The 19,026-nt window shown below is 45.3% G+C and overlaps 1 protein-coding gene across 1 annotated transcript in view; it reads right to left on the bottom strand.

Moving 5' to 3' along the window:
• The window catches only part of LOC142582052 (uncharacterized), a 37,500-nt gene extending 19,646 nt beyond the window's left edge, over positions 1–17,854 (bottom strand). The window contains exons 1-3 of the mRNA XM_075691474.1: positions 17,524–17,854; positions 11,164–11,572; positions 4,752–5,135 (exon numbers count right to left, since the gene is read on the bottom strand). Of these exons, the coding sequence (XP_075547589.1) occupies positions 4,752–5,135; positions 11,164–11,562 (783 nt within the window). The 5' untranslated portion in view covers positions 11,563–11,572; positions 17,524–17,854. The remainder of the gene's footprint in view (positions 1–4,751; positions 5,136–11,163; positions 11,573–17,523) is intronic.
• Between the last annotated feature and the right edge of the window lie 1,172 nt (positions 17,855–19,026).

Here is a 19,026-nt window from a genome sequence, read left to right as displayed (position 1 = left end):
GAAGCGAAAACCCTGCATAAAGGTTATGCGGCGGAGGTGGCGAAAGTTTTCGTCTAGAATATGTTGCTACGACATGGTGCCACGGAAGTGCTCCTCACCGACCGACGAACGGCTTTTACAACGGAGCTCACACAAGCCATTCAGCAAAACAACCGGACAAGCCACAGGAAGACAACTGCTTACCACCTGAAGATGAATGACCTTACGCAAAGGCTAAACAAGAACCTCGCGCACATGTTTGCAATGTACGTCGAAGTGGAACACACAACGTGGGCACGGAGTAAGACATTTAGGAGGTGAAACTCCCGTCAGCGCGAGCGAGCGCGGGCGACCAGATAAGGTCACAATTGTTGTATGCGCCGACGGGGCCGTATACAGTGGCGGCGCCATGCGGCGCGTCGTAGAAGCCGCCACGAAAAAAAAAATGTACCGCCTGGGCAGGCTGCTCCGGCACGCTCTCAACGGCGGTAATTTCTTTCCAGGCCGCCAGGCGCCGCCAGCACGATAACGGCTCCGCGGGCTTGTGACCTTTTCTGGTCGCCGCAAACAGCGGAGTTTCCTCTCCTAAATATTTCTTGCTCCATGGACGTGGGATGCCGTCCTTTCGTACGTAACCTTCCCTTAGAAAATGGCCGTGCAAGAAACAACTCACACCACGCCATTCAAACTGAATTACGGAAGGAACCTACGACGACTCTAGACGCCATACCACCGCACATCACCGACGAAGAGAATCTCAACATCGCTGCGTGTTCGCTGTGTTCAGTGCGCCGAAGAAGTTCGACAGCTTGTTCGCCTGCGTATCAAAAATCAGGAGAGGAGCGACAGCTGGCACTAGAACCTGTCCTAATACATAAAAATGAATGAATGAATGAATGAATGAATGAATGAATGAATGAATGAATGAATGACGCCGATACGTGGAGTACTAGACCGGCGACAGTGTTTGGGTTTGAACCCCAATACGCGGATGACGTCTTAGTGAGAACTTTCTGCGACGCCCTACACCTTGTACTTCGGACCCTACAATTTCTGTCAAATTGGCGCACTGCACTATGTGATCGTGCCAGACGGCATTTCGCTGTAACAGCGGCGCCACCGACGACTTGAAATAGTCCATGTTGTGCAGCTTAAGCCGTTCGTTCTACCAGCGCTCACAAACTTTGGGACTCTGCTTCTTTGTTACTTTTCCTTTTCTAAGCGTGCTTTTGTTTTTTTTTTCGCTCTCCTGTTGTGCTTGTAGCATGTGAATGGGGCTTTTTCAGTGACACATGTGTTTGGTTATCTTTCTCGGGTGACCGCTTTTTCACCGGCTAACTACGGTTAAATTTGTCCCTCGGCGTAGGATACACCTACATATATCGGAAGTTTCTGCAATGTTATCGATGGTTCTATGCTCTGTTTGGTGTCACCGAACGTTCTGTAATGTGAACATGTAAGCGACGTGAATTGTGTAATACTTTCTGGAAGACATGCTGGCACTAGCGAATGCTCTAGGACCTGCGATGACTGATGCATAAAAGCCGATGCGTTTGCCCCGCAGATCAGGTTCGGACGGTCGCCGACTGTGTTCGCCGCTATCGTTGTTCTTTGAGCGCAGCACGGTTTTGAGGCCACAGGTTTCCCCGACCCCCCCCCCCCCCCCAGAAGAATAATATATTATGAGCCCTTTAACTCTGTGAAGGACGAGCAGCAAAGCTGCGCTGTGTTTTGCCTCAATCGAAGCATCTATGTATAATACGTTTTCTTCTTCGTCTTCTTCTTCTTCTTCTTCTTCTTCTTCTTCTTCTTATTATTATTATTATTATTATTATTATTATTATTATTATTATTATTATTATTATTATTATTATTATTATTATTCAATACAGAACGCCCGCTGTTGGCAACGGCATGTATAGGACGCAGGTGGCCGTTGAACCGCGAGCCTCGACGCGAGCGACGATATGGGCTGACCTGGCTGCAATCAAATGAGCCCATGAAACGAATCACGGTTGTTCGCAATTCGCGTTTGAGTACGCGGCCTTGTTATTAAGCTAAATATAACTTGGAAGGGCTCGATTTTTATTCTAGGCGACAAACATGGCGCTTTCCGTTTTGCTCCCGTAGAAGTAGTTGTGTTGACAGCCGACCGGAATTCCGCAAAATTTCCAGCTTCACTGTTAACGACGTAATTACGAACAGTAGATGAAACTCGGCGTAATGACAGAGTGGTCTTAGTGACCAATTTATGTATAATTTATTCGGAAGATACTTTAATAGTATTAGATTTACAGCTACTGAGCCTTCGCGAGAAAGTGGAGGCGACAATTTTTTTTCTGTCGACGCGACGCGTAGACGCACGAATAGCGATCACCGCCGGGGGGCAGCTGTATACAGCTTCGCTGCAAAATCATGAGCCATTCCACTCTGTGAAGGTGGATGACCGGCTAAGCTGTTTAACATACGACACAGAGCTGATATAAAATTTTGAAAATAGTCAAGGGCTTATTTACCGCGATTTTTACATATATTCGCGTGGACGACGGGACCGCCGCCCCGAGGAACTGGAGCAAACTAGACACGCGTGACGTTTCAAGCGTATTGCCATCACGGGAGAGCAGGAAGAAAGGAGATACGCAAGCGCTTGGAACGCCGACAAAGAGAGTGCGGTGCGAACGTAGACATGGCTGACGCGGGCCAAAGTGTGGTATCTGTTTTGATGAGCTTCATATCTGTTACGCGTTGTGTTTTGACCAGAAATATTGAACTTATTTTTGTAAGTTGGCTGAGTGCTTGAAGCTGCTTCACCTCTAGCGTGCGCCGGCCCGGTATTGCACTATCACTATCTTATAGATCGGTCCACGGTTCTTAGTCTACGGACATCGATCCGCTGGAAACAAGCCATATACAGATTTTTTTTCATTCATTTTTATTTCAGCTTTGCAGTGAAACCTTATTGCGTAATTCACAGCTTAGCGATTGCGTTCTTCAGGTCACTACAACGTGACAATATGACGCCCGCCACATGGAGCTCAAGGACTAGAATTGTGTTATTTGCTACAGGTAATTCTAAAAATCTTTCTAGCATAAATAAAGCAAGTTTACCAGACTCTGTGTATTACATCGGCACAGGGAACCGTACCCACATAGCATCAGTAAAATTGTTAGGCTGTAGTCGTTTCCCTAGTTTCTTTCGGTATCCAAACATTTAGCGGTTTAATTTCCTTTCTTTTGTCAGCGTTTTTAGACATCTCTGTTCGTCTGCTTTCGACGACCTCGCCCGTCATCGCTTACGGAAGAACTGGAAAGGATCATGACAAATAATAATAATAATAATAATAGTAAACGAAAAGAATTAAGAAATTTGTTCGGGCGCTTAGTGTCTCAACGATTCGCTGTTACATGAGGGGAACGTAGAATACAAACCTCAATACATCGCGAAGGCATTTTTGCTGGTTACACAGGCAGTGCTCGTACTAGCTATCCTGAAATTCCGAAAATGGGCTTTCTCTTCCCTTTGCTCCCTTTTTTTCAAATTCCTCCCTTTTTTATCATGGACGTCCGCCTCCTATCAAATAGCTTCGCAACACCCCATTCGACAATGAGAAGTTAAATGTGTCCTATTAGTATGTTATTCATAAGTTTTCCGTATGGTCCAGAATGTAATTCCACATAAGGTGCGTTGTGACCTGTTATTTGCTGTTCGCTTCGTAAATTATGATGATGGTACGGGAATTAAGAGAAATATTATTGAACTGTGCACCCTATTTTAAGTGTTTTAGGATAGAAAGTACGACCATTGTCCTTACAGCCAATGGAAATGCCTTTCGGACGAGCTCCGTTACAGTGAGAGAGGCCCCATTCACATTTTCTTTTATGGACCGGTTTCACCTTTTGTGTCCCTGTGCGCGCATTATTCGAGCATTGTAAAATGATTCTGGCAATAACGATAAACCATGACAAACGAGGCTTGCTTACTCTTGGTTGTTTACACTTTGCGCATAATAGCTAATCAGTTGGGGTTTACAGATTTACTCTCATTTCTCTGGCGAATCACGATACCCGTTTAAACGGGAATATTTTAAATAATTCTGCCCATTCTCAAGTGCCGTGGTGGCGAGCACAGCTCTCAACGATCGCCTCGATTGGATAGGGAGTTAAGCGTGGTCGTGTGGTGTTGCCTATCATCTTGTCATTACTGTGTTATATTTAAAATTTAATGACGCAATCATATGGGCCAGAACAAAGAAGTTATCGTGAAGTATCCCTCAAGGGGGGGGGGGGGTCTGTAACATGCAACTAATGGATGGTACATGGGGGTCTTTCGCACTGCGCCCCCACCGAAACGTGGCGGTCGTCGGCGGCATTGAACCCGCGACCTCGATCCAGCTCAGAAGCGAAAACCAATTGCCCCTGGGCTACCATGGCAGGCTCTGTGTTGTATTAAGTTAGAAAAAATTGCGTCTACACCAAAAAAATTGAATTAATAAAATGGTGAGAAACCCCTGAGAACTTATTCATGGCCTTGTTGTCGTTTACGGCAGATAAGACAGATTTGCTGCCCCTGTCGTCGTCTGTGTCTTATAGAATAGGACGCATAGAGGACGACACTATCTGCAAATGCGCCTTATTAGCGGCAAATGTGTTTCAGTGTCGTTCGTTTGTGTTTGTGTTTATTGAAATTGTTTCCTCGCGCTAGCGGAAAACGATATGGTACTTCCCCTAATAGCTCAGGCATAGCCCTTGCCGATCAATAAAGGATTGCGCACCTTCGGTAAAGATGGAGCTGGGGCAAGTTCACGCAGGCGCCCAGCACACGTCTCCACCCTTGCTGCGAGTTCCCGGATCTGGCTCTGCAGTTGAGACAGGCACTGCAGCGTGTGGTCAATCTGGTGGCGCAGCATGTCACGCGTCTGCTCCAGCGAGTTGATGTAGCTGCGCATTTCGTGGATGCAGTTGTGGTCGCGCTGTCGCTCGGAGAACAGGCTGAAGCAGCAGTCATTTGTGCAACGCATCAGCGGCTGCTGCAACGGAACGCACTCGCGCCAGTGCGCCGGCATTTCCGAGGTGCTCATCGGGGCTTCGCAGTTCGGGCACAGCACCCTCCCGAACTCGCAGGTCTCCAGGTGGTGATTGAGTGATTCTAACGCCACCTGCAACAGTCACGGATGCACTATCTTATCCCAAGAATATATGGACACCTACATGGATACATATATGAATACTCTCGGCGCATTTCCGCCGTTGTCGCCGCCGTGATGTTCCGTGAAAGTCCTAATATAAGAACTCCGTGGCTGTGCGCAACATGCCGCAGATGTGAGCGCGAGTGAGCGAGGGTGAGCAGAGGATGGACGTTTGACCTCGCTCGATGAGGGTAGGCACAGTGCAAGGCAACGTTGGCGGGGGGGAGGGGGGGCTGAGGGGTCCTACATATGCGGCACCTCCAGAGTACTGCGCAACTGAACGTGGCCATGTCGGCCATACATTTAAAACAGTCTGCGATGAGTATACAGTCTACGTGCACCAAGTCCTGATAGCTTCGTTGGCGCTGTATGCTCGTCGCTTAGCCAAAGCGAGAGGCGAGGCGAAGGTAAATTTGTTCGCTGCTGTTGCCGCTCTCCTTCACGCTGGTGTTTTCGCATTGTGTCCGGATTCCTCAAGTGAAATGCATTTATGTTTGACTGTTCGCTTGTCACACCATATTTCTTAATTTAATCAGTAAGCGAATGCTAAGGAGTTTATATGGCCAATACAATTGCTATGTTTGTTCCGTATAGTCACAGCGCAGCGGCAGATGAAGGCCGGCGATAGCGCGGCGATAGCGCGGCGACCGCGAAGATGAAAGGGAAGAGGAGGATGTAACGAAACCATGAAGCGGAAAGGGAAGAGTACGGTATGAGAAAGTGTGAGAAGAAAAGCGCAGTGCCGCGCGAGACAGGATTTGAGGCGACGATGGCTGCGACTTGGCGCCAGAGTAATAAGCGTCGTCTCTATTAAAACAAAGCGCTGCATTAGTGGAGGGCTCTCTGCGGCGCCTGCTGTGAATTGCGCCCACCCGTCATCCACGCGCCGCCTCTCGCCATCTCACGATTGGCGAGGGAGTCGCGCTACACCTCGCTCCGTTTGCAACGTGCCGCACGACACAGGTTGCCTGCGCTATCCTATATATCGCGATATGAAAATGCATATACAGCTACACTCAAATTTCGCATTACGGAATATCGTTATCGTCGGTTAATTTTTTACCACCTAGAACTCTTAAACGTGCCTTTATGCCCGGCCTATGCGGCCGGACAAAAATGTGGCAGGAATGCGGCCGCCGCGGCCGGTATTGATCTCGCAACGTCTAACTCAGCTAGGCAATGCCACAGCCACTGTGCTAATATGACGGGTAATATGGATTCGCTAAGTTGCACAATGCTGCTTACATTTATGTAAGGGCTGTCATTATTGGAACAAAATTAGTTCAAGACATAAAATTTTCATTCAGTACATTAAATAGCGAAGAATATCTTAATTCGTAAATAGCTATTGAAAACTTGCGAAATCTTGAAGTCCACCCTTGTAACACTTAAAAAAGCTTAATTACAAACGAAACTAGCATATCAAAGATAATCATTGCCATCAGTAAATAAGACAAAAATTTGCGGGGAGCGTTTGAGGAGTAATCAGTGAACTGGGTAAACGCTGCTTAGGAACTCGCACTTATAGGGAAAACCAACGCTCATGGCGCGCTGTATCCACTGAACTACGGTACGTGGTAGCTACGCACTACGCTAATGCCTCCATGAAAAGGTCACATACGACTGGTGCGTAAGTACGGTAGGGCTTTTGCTTCTGAGGTTGCGCTCCATCTATCACCATTGCCATGATTGACGCTGGCTAGCACTCACAGGGATAAGTTTGTACATCGTGACAGAGATCTAGTGAAAATTGTGCAAACTCAGTCGGCCCTTACATGGAAGAAATGCCTTTGCGTGTATGCTCTCTTGATGATATCAACGTATTTGCTTCTACGTTTTTGCATCTGCAATGCTTCGACGAAAAGATTGCCTATCTCGCACAAAATACAAAAAAAGCACATTTGAAAGCGAGACTATCAAGGCTCTGGGCGAGTTTCCCCATTTTGCTAAGGATACAAAACAAGCACATTCGAAAGCGAGATTATTAAGGTTTTGGCTCAGTTTCTCTAGAAAGAAAATAATCGGCCGAACCTTATAAAAAATGCCGCTGTCGTCAACCTTACTGACCCGCTGTGCCAAAAAGACCTGTTCCGTTTCCTCCGCCTTGTGTCCTATACTTCAGAATCTTCCTACGGAAGTTCGTGGTACTTGCTTCCACGATACATCCACTCCTTGCAACTGCCGTACACTTCCGTTGAGGCCATAAGAAACCTCTTAATTAGGCCCTCACGTTCACCCACTAGGGTGGAGATCCGATCCTATGCACTCCCCTCCAACTTCCTCTCTGGCGCTGGCGGTTATGGTCTCGGCACTGTTCTTTGGTAGCGCGACCATATTTTCCATGAATTAGTTCTTGCTTTTGCTAATCATTCGCTCGTCATTGTCGCCAAAAATCTATCAGTGAGCAATGGTGTCTTGCTGTACGAAGCCTATCTCTTCGGAGCTGCCACTTCTCGTTCATGACCGACCATCACGCAGTCAGCTGAGTTTCGCAAGCACAAGTACGAACTAGAATGTTATCTTATGCCCAGAAAGGAATAACGATACGCCGACCCGCTTCCTCGCTGCCGTCTCCCCATCCCTGATAGCTCACCATCGCATGTCTCGCGCCAGCGTCTGTACGGATTCTTATTCACTTCTTCGCTCTTAACACCACATGGGCTAAGGCCCCACAGTCACTAAGCCCCGATTTCTCACCAACAGGACGAAGAATGCTGGCCGATTGTTAATGAATGCCTGGGAGACGGCTCTGCGACTCCCATGCATTCGTGGTCGAAATTTCTTCAATGCACGCTAGGCTATGCGGCTTTCAATCACTACAGTATGAAAGCTAAAGTTGCCATCCATTCGTATGTGGCACGAAGCTACAAATAAAACCCATGCAGGTTACTCCGGAACAAAAAAAAAGTTAAGGAAGAACTCTATAGGATGTCAAAAAAATTTTAAATGCATGAAAATAGGACTGCTACCAGATTTGACATTTGAGCTTCTCTCAAACACTAAGGAAAGTTAATTAACGAATTACTGGTAATACGACTTGTGAAACACCTTATTAGCCGCAGCGTATGTCCACCTGGCTTTGCAACTTCTTTACAAAAGCACCACGTTCTCTAAGTTCCCAGAATTTTCATAAAAACCTGCACCGCTTAAAAGAAAATACCGTATGGATTATCTGACATCTATCTGGATGATTTGTCCAATGTGGTAGGTGATCATATATACCAATACGCCGGTGATAGAGTTATTGTACCCTGTGAAACTAATCTCTCCGATGCAAGTAGATCCTTACAGAATAAGGTAACTAAAGCTGTGGACTGGTTCGCGGCGAATTTAATAAGCGTCAGCCCTTCGAAAACGCAACTTGTGGGTTTCAATAACCGTATGAAAAAAATCCTGCCTTTGAAACCGTTATTCTTACACACTGTTATGCACTGTTACACTGACTGTTATACATGCACATGTCAACCGGTTAAATACCTATATTCTGTTATATTGGATTGCTTTTCGACTGTGACCTCTTATGGAACTCGCATTTGTCCCACCTCTGTAACAGGTTGTGCTCGGTCTCCTGTGTATTATTCAATATCCGATGTATTATACCAATCTCCGTGCGAAAAATTATTGTGACGTTTTACTGTACGGTGTGCTACGTCATGGCTTGACTGTTTATTGTCAGTCAATGCACCCTTAGGTGGAGCTCCAGAATTTACTCCATTTTACGTTCACTGTTGTCGATAATGACACACGATATGTGTCCAAGGAAAGAAACAGATGTCTTCAAGTTGTTGAATTTGCGAAACTTCCCTTCCCTGGGTATCGAAAATATGGTAATGTTGTAACACTTCTGCAATACCCATTTTTAGATACGCTAAACACCAGCCCGTAGCCTTAGACCGAAGGAATTCTATGTGATTCTGAAGACGGGAACAAAGTATTGAAGAACACGGCAATATTATGTTCCAGCCATATTTAATAAATTACCAATGCCTCTGTTAGAAGCTAAGAGAAGACATGTGAACCAGAAAATACTCAGGATTCTTCAAGTTTAAAAGAACAGTATTTATAGCTTCTTCAATATTCTTTTCCGACCCGCTGATAGCTAACTCCACTAATAACCGCGTGCAATTTGTGACCTGACTGTCAGGCACTTCCGTTCAAGCCTTCTGAGGCTCTCGCAGACCTGAATCTGTATTTTGTGTTTCTTTATGCACACTAAAAATTGTATTGCATTGGACATACACTATAACGAACTTTTTTATTTCATCTGTGACCTATAGCGTCATTCTACTTCTTGAATTGGATTGCAATGAAATCCGTGTATTTGCCGATGCATACAAATACAAAAGGAAGCAATTACTGTAATTTAACTTATTACCTTCTAAACTATTAGCTTTACGGCACATATTGGTACGTACGAATTGTGGATCAATTGTTCGCAGCTCACACCTATTTGAAAAACGAATTTAAGGTCGACACCAGTTTAGAGATCGAAGAAATACATTTGTGTTTCGGTTATTTCTGAGCGTCCTTGTACAACGCGTTTGCTTAAGAAAGTGAGTCGAACAAAAGAGCATTTTTCATGCAAGCTTTATACCACTTATTTCAGAGCTGTGGCTAGTTTGAAACTTCGTTCCATGCAGAGGCCCCTGGCTTCAATTTGTTAACTGCTAAATGTGTGCCGATTCAATTACTATAACATATAGTTTTTGACCAAGAATTTCTTCACTTTGCATACAAAATTTTGAGCAAGTAATGCCTACCTCGTTGAGTAATTTAGCGATTTGAGACGATTTGTGGTATTCGTTAAATGTGATTTTTCTTACTCTGTTACCGTTCACACACGCGCACACACGCGCAGTCCACCTACGCTATATATACAGCGCTGGCACCCACTTACTTTCTGGCATGACCTTTTTGGCGATGCCAAGGCACACTGAAACACCTTCCGAAACATGTCATCATTATAACAGCGTTCGAAGAGCTCGAGCGCAACGCTAAACCATGCTATCACTGTCAACGCTGGACATCAGTGCGAAACAGCTGTTATTTTTGCGAAAACTTATCCCTGGACGCTCAAGACGCCACTTTGTGTGGACGCTTGTTTTCTGTTCTTTTTTTTTCTGCCTGACACCCCTGCTAAACGAGCACCTGCAGCACAACTCTCCCATCGCCAACAACTAGGCTTACAATACTAATTGCTCTTTTTGATAATCTGCGGTTCGTTTATTCTCGTCATACTGTTTCTATACGGAATTGTACCGCGCGATTCAAGCAAACAGTGAGCTGCATGTATGTGAATGCTGCTATGAAACGCAGTTATTTTACAGAAAGAGCTGTCTCCCTGTCTAATCACTGAATCCAGGACTGACTTTGCCTCATTACCCGCTGCAGTACACCATTTCGGCTACGGCATGGAATCACGCGTACTGGGCTTAACTGAGCGCCACGTGAGTCAAGCGGTACCACGGCGATGAGCCAGCAACTGACGCCAAAGCCTATCATGTTCTTCTGTTTGCTTATTGGACAGAATGGCGTTGACAATATTGATTGAAATTGGTCGTCTATGACGGAATTTCAAGTAGTCTTATATGCAGTTCAACGCTGAACAAATGAATGTATTTTCCTACTGTTCTACTGCTCTAAAAATAACGAAATTATGTTACCGTGACAAATTGTTTTGTGAGGATGGCCGGTTGTTCGGAGAATTTCGCCACATTGTCCATATCCAAAAAATGTCGCAGACTCTACATGAATACATAATCAGTCACCAGGAACATTAGTTTGGATAGCTGTCGAGACGCAGTTCAATGACTCGGTGTGTAGCCATAAGCCCGCCTCCGTGCAAAGCATATTCTAAAAACTAACAAAGCACTATTCATGCGTAATACGGCATTTCTCTGACACATAAAGCATACATTTTTCTGGTCACTCCTTGTTATATTATTCGCATTCTTGCAAGCTTACAGTTGAAAAAGTGAGCAAATAAATAGCTACGCACCTTTGCTGAGCAGCCGGTCTCCCTGTTGGGGCAGCGGATGGTGAGGCGTGCGATCATGTTGTTAACTAGGGGAACAACGGGTACAACCTGCGACACAGACATCTCCCTGCGACACAAAGGACAGCTTCCAGTTCCGGGAATTGTGCCAACTGCAAGCCAGCCATTGATGCAGATGGAGCAGAAGACGTGACGGCAGGGCCCTTCCACGGGGTCACGGTACACACCCTTGCACACGGTACACACCAGTTCCTGTGGAGGCCTGGGCTCGAAGTTTTCCACGCAGTAGGTGGCCGCGTCGCTCGGCATATCGGCACGCCTGGTCAAACTCCGGCCAGAATATGGTGCAACCCGTGGATGACGGCCTAAATGGCTTAAGCAGTCTCGATTAGGTGAAGCCATCACCAATGTTCTGCGTACGACGAGACATACGCCGAAGCACACAAACTTGTGTCTCATTGATGCCTTGTAGAGAGTGAATAAGCTAATATTCGCCAATATTTTAACGAATATAGATTTTTCTAACGCAAATAACACCAACTGCACGTTATTTACAGTCGTGTAAGGAGCAGCCCTAACCTACGTCAGCTGCAATTGTGTAGCTTGCAGAACTAAGTATGGCAACAGTTTCATTCAGTGGCGATTTCACCGAGCAGTTCTTTTCTATGATACTATCACCTCCGCAAGATTTCGCGTTACTCGGCACGCGAAGCACAGAAAGTAAAAAAAAGAAGTTCACGGCACATTATCAAAGTAGGGAGCCTGGCACAATCGCAGAGAAGCTGTCAATATTATGCGCCGACGGGTCAGGCGTCGTGTCACGGAAAACCTCGTAAAAACAATTCTATCACTGGCACTGACAGTATGCAAGGTCACTACAATAGCAACAGATGTTACTGCGTGAGTAAGATGACCAGCTCTAGAGCATGGCCAATTGCAAAAGTGGTAGGCAAAGAAAGGTGTGTGAAATTGGCGCGATCAATTGGGACTCTTCGGCGATACTAACATGCGAGTTAGACCAAGCCGTTCAAACACTTCTCTGATTTCTTCAATGGTGGCTTCTTTGTGTTTAGTGGGCATTCTTGTCACCCTAATATAATTAGTGCACTGACTAATAGGTTTACCGGATGTTTTCTTCAAGAGCCCTCTGTAATTTATGTGGAGTCATGAGTAGCTCTACCCTGCTTCTGGCCACGGTACTGGTGTCTGTGTCACTGACATTCCGCTACCTTGTGCAAATGCCGCGCATCCAAGCTCAAGTCATTGAACGCCTGAATTCAATACCCTGTACGATGAAATGTTCAGGCCAGGTTACTGAAGTGAAACTTTCTTTGTCTCTTCCGCCGACTTTCTTCCGTCTCTTACGCCGACGGTATGGCCGCGTGTGCTGCTGGGTTTCCTGCAATACCAACAGATGGCGCTCGCCTCCTGGCCACACAGCAACAAAGAAGGTTAGGCGGAGAGTCAGAGAGGCTGAAATAATCTCATGGGTGGCGACAATGGCAAAGAAAGCTGCAGTGATTAACTAAACGGAAGAAAACGAAATCAGGAAAGAAACAATTTTTGATAACTCAAAGGGAAGCTCCTTACTATTCGAAGTGAGATCAGGATGCTTTAGAACACGCACTTATAAAGCGATTTATAAGAACGAACAAGCATGTGCCTGCTGCAATTAACCTAGGGGAACGGTGGAGCATCTTTTCTTATAATGTTAAGCTATGTGCCCCGCGGTAGATTTAGGAATCACTGGCCTCCTTGCAGCCCTTGGTTCCAGCGAAAGCAGGGGTAAGGTAAACATGTCCGCAATAGAGATTAGTAAGATGCGATTGGAAGATTGATAGAAGAGAAGTAGGGAAACGACAAAAAACGGAGACGTAGAACAGCAAAGTCCACAATAGGGAGTCAGAAAACTTAGTTATGGGAATTAATCGTTGTTTCTTTTTTTTCTTTTTTAACCTAGGTAGGACATTAGGCAGTATAATAGCAAGAGCTTGGTGGCGCAATCCACTGCCCGTTCCAAAGGGTATGCTCATAACATCCATCCACCTATCCATCAATTCATCCATGCTCGCGTGCCCTGCTGGCTTTCTTGCAACAGTACCAGGCGTGGTGTTCGCTTCCACACATCCCGGCCCGGCACCGCCGCGACAGCGTTGCAAAGTCTCAGGGAATGGCACGTGCTGTGCTTGCTTCGAGACAAATGCAGGTGCTTGGCTATAAAGGCCGCGTGCTGGGCTGTGACAGTGTAAACATTACAATCGTCCATAACCTGAAGGGTGCGCTTTAAGCTGGCGCCTCTATAGCATGCCGGCCACGTATTCAGAAGGAGAACGTAAACACACGCTATGAAAATGGCTCCAAAGCGTGAACTCAGCGTCGAGGACACCCTGGCCCGAAAGCAGCGCCGCATGTAATAGGAGCGTCCTCGCTACTCATCGAAACATGGAGCAGACCGCGCATGTATGTGTTCAATGTATACATATCATTCAATTTTTTGAATGACGTACAGCCCCATGATCTACTTAAATTTTAACACTTCTGCGACGTCGCCATGCGGCATGTGAGACAACGATAATGCTCAAACCTCACAAACGTTACAAACAATGACGCAAAACAAAGACGCAAGCAAATATGCTTCCCTTTATATTCTGTGAACTACGCAGACAAAGAGCAGTGGTGCCTCCAAGGTAACGCTAACATCCGCACGCCACTCTGGTATTGGACTAAACGCTGAAGTAATTAAACATTGTCGGTCAGCATCACCGATAATTATCTTCAATCAAAGCAAACAGCATACAAAGCTTGCCTTAAATCGATTACTACAGTGCGTGGGTTTGGCCGACTTTTGATTCTAGCCCCACTAGGCGTCTTGATGCAACAACTCAGGTATTCCGGAACACCAACCCATAGTTCACTTATGCTTCCTATATCTTGTTCAAATAAGGCACGAAATGTTCAACTATCCTTTCCAGGTATTGATACTAGCCGTATTAGAACTCCTCATTTCACGCAAGTTACCGTGCACGAGCAGGGAACGGTCTCATTCTTAAGCACTATCGCGCAGGCTTTCTGCATCTAGTATGTAAATTCCTTCACGATCTTATCAATGCCATGGTTTCTTTTTGTTGAATGATAGAATGCATTTACACTGGTGATGCTTCAACCTTCCCATTTAAAACAGGTATATCGGCAGCCTTCGAGCATCCATTACGAACTTTGATAGTGAGCTCCTGCTAAGGCCTAATTGTGTTTATCCTCACCAAGAGAAACCCTTTTAGCAGCTTGTGGCCTGTTGAGAGTCTAGAGAAGGTACCATAAAGGCAGCCCCGATAGTGGTTAATGCCAACTAGAGGAGCCAGTGCTTTTTCAAGTTGTATTTTCTTTAATCTGTCAATATGCGGGAGCAATGGGGTAGTAGATTACTCCAGTTCGATGAATCAACAGCGCTCTGACACCTACTGGAGTAGCGTCACAAGCAAAAGCAATGTGCTTAAGAAGGGGAAATGAGCATAAATTTTCGGTTTGAGTGAACATTTTAAGCTCTTAACTACCCTGACATTGTCGCTCGCCATGTTCCGAGTGGCACCCTTTGCCAAAAGAGCTTAAAGTGTACCATAATACTTGGCAGTCATGTTAGAATTTTGTCATGGTAGTTAATGGGTCAACACTTCATAGGTGGTTCTGGACACTGATGCAAGGCTTTTGTCGTCCTCAGTCCTATTACCACTCGGGTCACTATACTGTGCGGGAGTCACTTCCTTTTGATTGGTTTGGTATTCGTTCAGGCGCAGATCATGTTCTCTCAGGCGTTGCAAAAATTGTTTGACAGCCGTGAAATCTTTGACCTCCTGAGCCACAATGACGCCGATATGTATATACACTTGGGTTTCCTCGCAGAGCGGCTGCCATGAGCCGCTGAGATATCACAAGTTCAGATGGCATTTGGAATAGAAGGCGGTTCATGCAACACTATGCGCAGTCGATACCGCTAGCTTCTTGGCATACCTCTGCATCAACAGCTGACTAAGCGCTTGTTCTATGAAGCCTACTGAAGAACTTTTACCCTATGAAGTCGAGTGTGACGGAAGCCCGTCTGGTAAGCATGATTCTGTTTTAAAGAGGGGATCAGAGCACAAAAAAAGATTTGGAATCGTTTGTAAATTATTGGAGCATTGCCCACAATGGGTGAAAATCGGCACAGCGCGCGGCTTTGTTATGCGGCGCATGATACGGTTATTAAGGCATCTCGCATACACTGGCGGAAGTGAAATCGTCGCGACTAAGAGGGTGCGTCATGATTTGCACGATTTTCATGGCTCTAAATGAGCTCTGTATAATATGGCAGCCATAGTGAGGAATTCAAAACTTGCAAAAGTGTAAGACAGGTAACCATATCTTCATGCCTGGTTAGTTCTGAGGAATCTCGCAAGATGGAGGACGGTTAATGAAGAAGAAAAGTATCATCCACCAAACTGTAGCCACTAAATTCGAAAGCAAATCCAAAATCAATCTAAACCAGATATTAAAACCAGAACCGACGCGTTTCTGCTATAACCAAGAGTCTAACAAATCGCTGAGCCAGGCCGAATCAAACGACAACTTCAAGTATAAGGACACAAATAACGGCTGATTAGTCCTACGGATGATTGCAAGGTGCAAAACCGTTCGTGAAAGGAAAACTTTCTGTTGAAAATATTCGAATTTTGAGAGCAAAACTGCAGACTTTGTAGCTTCGGGCTATGGTCTAGTGGATGATAATTTTCCCTTTGATGCACTCTGTATTGGGTGATGTAGTGACCAAAAACGCGCCTATATCTCCATAGACGCAAGTCTAGCATCGTTCGATGAACGAATTCGGCCACGGATCGACTTCGTGCCCTATTATTACATGTAATAATGCAGCTTAGACATTATTTGTTGGTGCTCGCGTATGTACGAGAACGTAAACAATATTCGCGACACGTGCGTAACAAGATACTCTTTTATTCAACCAACATATAACTTATTATCGGGCATAATCTGCTCTTCTAAACACGGAAAAGAAGTAAAACAATTACGCATTGGAAGTAAAGAATTATTCTCAGTATAATCACTGTAACAACAATTATACAGTGTAATCTGACACTGTGCCACAAAGCAACCTGCTCTCAATTGGCACTGCGACCAGCACGCCATATAGTGGTCTAGGATACCTTCTCAGACAAAGTTAATATTTGCTATTTTCATCCCTGCAATCCAAGTAGGCGCAACGACGGCAAAAAAAAAAGTATGTCAGCAGAAAGCTGAAGAACTATCTGAGAGGACTCGTTACCATATGGGCTAAGTGCTTGGGTGAAAAAAATAGGGAGACACTTAAGCCTTGCCTTTTACAGTAGAACTTGGTAGCATTAAGGGGTGGCTGACTGTTTCTCATGCTCTCATACCTTGACCACGAGCTGGTTCTCATCGCATACCTATTTCTTTATCACGAATGGCCAGTCGCAATCTATCACCAATCACTAAGCGGCTATTGAAGATCAATCACTAATTACTACGACACTCATGTATACTAAATCAAGTAACCCGTTTTTGATATTCGCAATCACATCTATTCTAATTCAACGAACATTCCGAACACTCACATGTCACCTGCCTTTAACTTAATAATTTACCCTATGCACTCATTAAAGATATGCTCGAACCTTATCATCGATACATCGTACATCAAGTCATTTAAGTTCATCGAACCACCACGCACCTTTACTTCAGTCTTAATTACTATGCTCACAATTGCAATGGACGCGTCAGTACGTTTCTCTAAAACACTACCAAGTCAGAATTCAATCTGTTTATGAGTACTTGACACATACATACGCATTCATTTGCTTAAGTACAATGAACCATCCCAGCACTCGCATTAACTTCAGGCTAATGAGGACATTCTTAATTACTGTACTAAATTCCCTAGCATGCAAGAGTGCGTTTCTCTAAGACATTTTACTAAGTTACCACCTTTACTAAGTTACTAAGACCACCAAACATTCACTACAACCCCGGCGGAACGCTTGAGCCAACGAGCCCTCGTGGCCGTCTTCCATTCGGAAGGTTCTGGGTTCGATTTGCAGCTAAACGCCAATTTTCTTTTCCGCTCGATTGCTTTGCTTACAAGAACCTCCCAGAGAAATTGGGCACCAATGCGAACATTATTTACTTCCATCGGGAGTTTTCGCTGGCGTCCAATGCACGGCCAAAATGCGGTCGACGCACGAGCAACGCCTACGATACCGATATTTATGGGCAACGGGACCCTTAAGCTCTCGCTTCAAGGAAGTTATTCCACAAAACCGAAACCCGCTGCGTCATAAAAGAGGTTAACATGGTTACCTGTTACACCAACGGGGAGCTGCTCAAAACGCAGAGTGGGAGCAAGATCCGGGGATCTGGTATTGCGATGCAGAACGTAGCTGACGCGACTCTGTCTCCGGTGTCACGTGGTGACGAAGTGCCCCTGTGTCGGAGAGGCGCGCCCGGTCCTCGGACGGCTTCGCCACCTGCGGGTGCTCGAGTGCACCGTCAGCCGGAGACGCCCAGCTGAACTCGACGTTCGATCAAAGACGAAGACCTGGCGCGTGCCAGCCGGCGGCTCGTGCATGGGGTGACAGCGCGAGCATACGCGCTCCAGTGCTGTCGTTGTTTTCTACCGAACGTGTGGGTCATACCCATTAATGGGGAGCCATGAAATGGAAGGATTCTTATATTCGCGAATCTTTTTCCAAGACTGCTGTAGAGTAAGTGCTGTTGAAAGGTGGAGGAGCATTTGAAAAGGAAAGTCTCAATAAAGCCACTTCGCAGCTAATTATTTACTAAATATTACACGCACAGGAAGAGGAGAAAATATGTAAATTTAACGGGCTGTTTAGTTGAAATGAAAGAAGAAATCCTTGACCGCGGATCAAACACCCATGTAGCAGAATTTCAGAGGTGATGCCCTAACTTAAATAACTTATAGCTCTTCAGTAGAGATTTATATATGACAATACTGACATTCACCAAAGAAATAGCGCATGCCCAGCATGGGGAATAGCTGTAAACTGAAGAAAATTTCGCAATCCAAATTTCACCCCTTTTAATTATTTTGGATTATTAAGGTGTTTCTCATTCTCAAATACGAATCTTATGGGTATTCAAGATCAATTGTATCTCATAAACATTGAACTATGCGTAAAAGAAAATCCGGCACAATCTATCTCTGGCTGAATATCCACGCTAGCGCAATTTGCATCGACGCAATGTAGGGACACATCGCATCGCCACCGCCGGGACGCGTCATGTAATGCGCAGCCTGACTCCTTTCTCGCGCTTCTCCTCTAGACACGCTATGCCTGCGGGGGCCCCGCGCGGAAGACGGCTTTTGGCTGTAATGTAACTATTACACGTGGGCGAATGTTGCAAATTTAGAAAACGATTCGAAGATGATGATGATATGTGGTTTTTAATGGCACAAGGGCCAGTTATGGCCAAAGAGCGCCTTGACAAATGGTAATTTAAAGGATTTATTCTGAATGGCGTGGACAGCGAATTTATTATGGTAGGTGTGACATGGCTGTATAAGGGCCTAAAAACTTTCGCTGTAAATGACGTAAATATATAGCTAGTAAAATAATGACACTGATTAGTTAGGGACGCGGACGATGGCAGTTGTGGTTTGATAAAACAATCATACGAAAACAAGACAACAGTTACACTAAATCATCAAGACGGCCTTCGAATGCAAGGGCTGGTAATCACGTGTTAAAATTTCCTGGCCAAATTATTTTCAGAATATCGGTTTCAGCTAAGAAATGTAAAACTATTTGCAGTTTAAAAAGCGGTTCATCACTAAGAAAA

This window comes from Dermacentor variabilis, chromosome 5 (assembly GCF_050947875.1).
Source record: "Dermacentor variabilis isolate Ectoservices chromosome 5, ASM5094787v1, whole genome shotgun sequence".
Classification (NCBI taxonomy): Eukaryota; Metazoa; Arthropoda; class Arachnida; order Ixodida; family Ixodidae; genus Dermacentor; species Dermacentor variabilis.
This window is presented reverse-complemented; position numbering and strand designations above follow the sequence as displayed.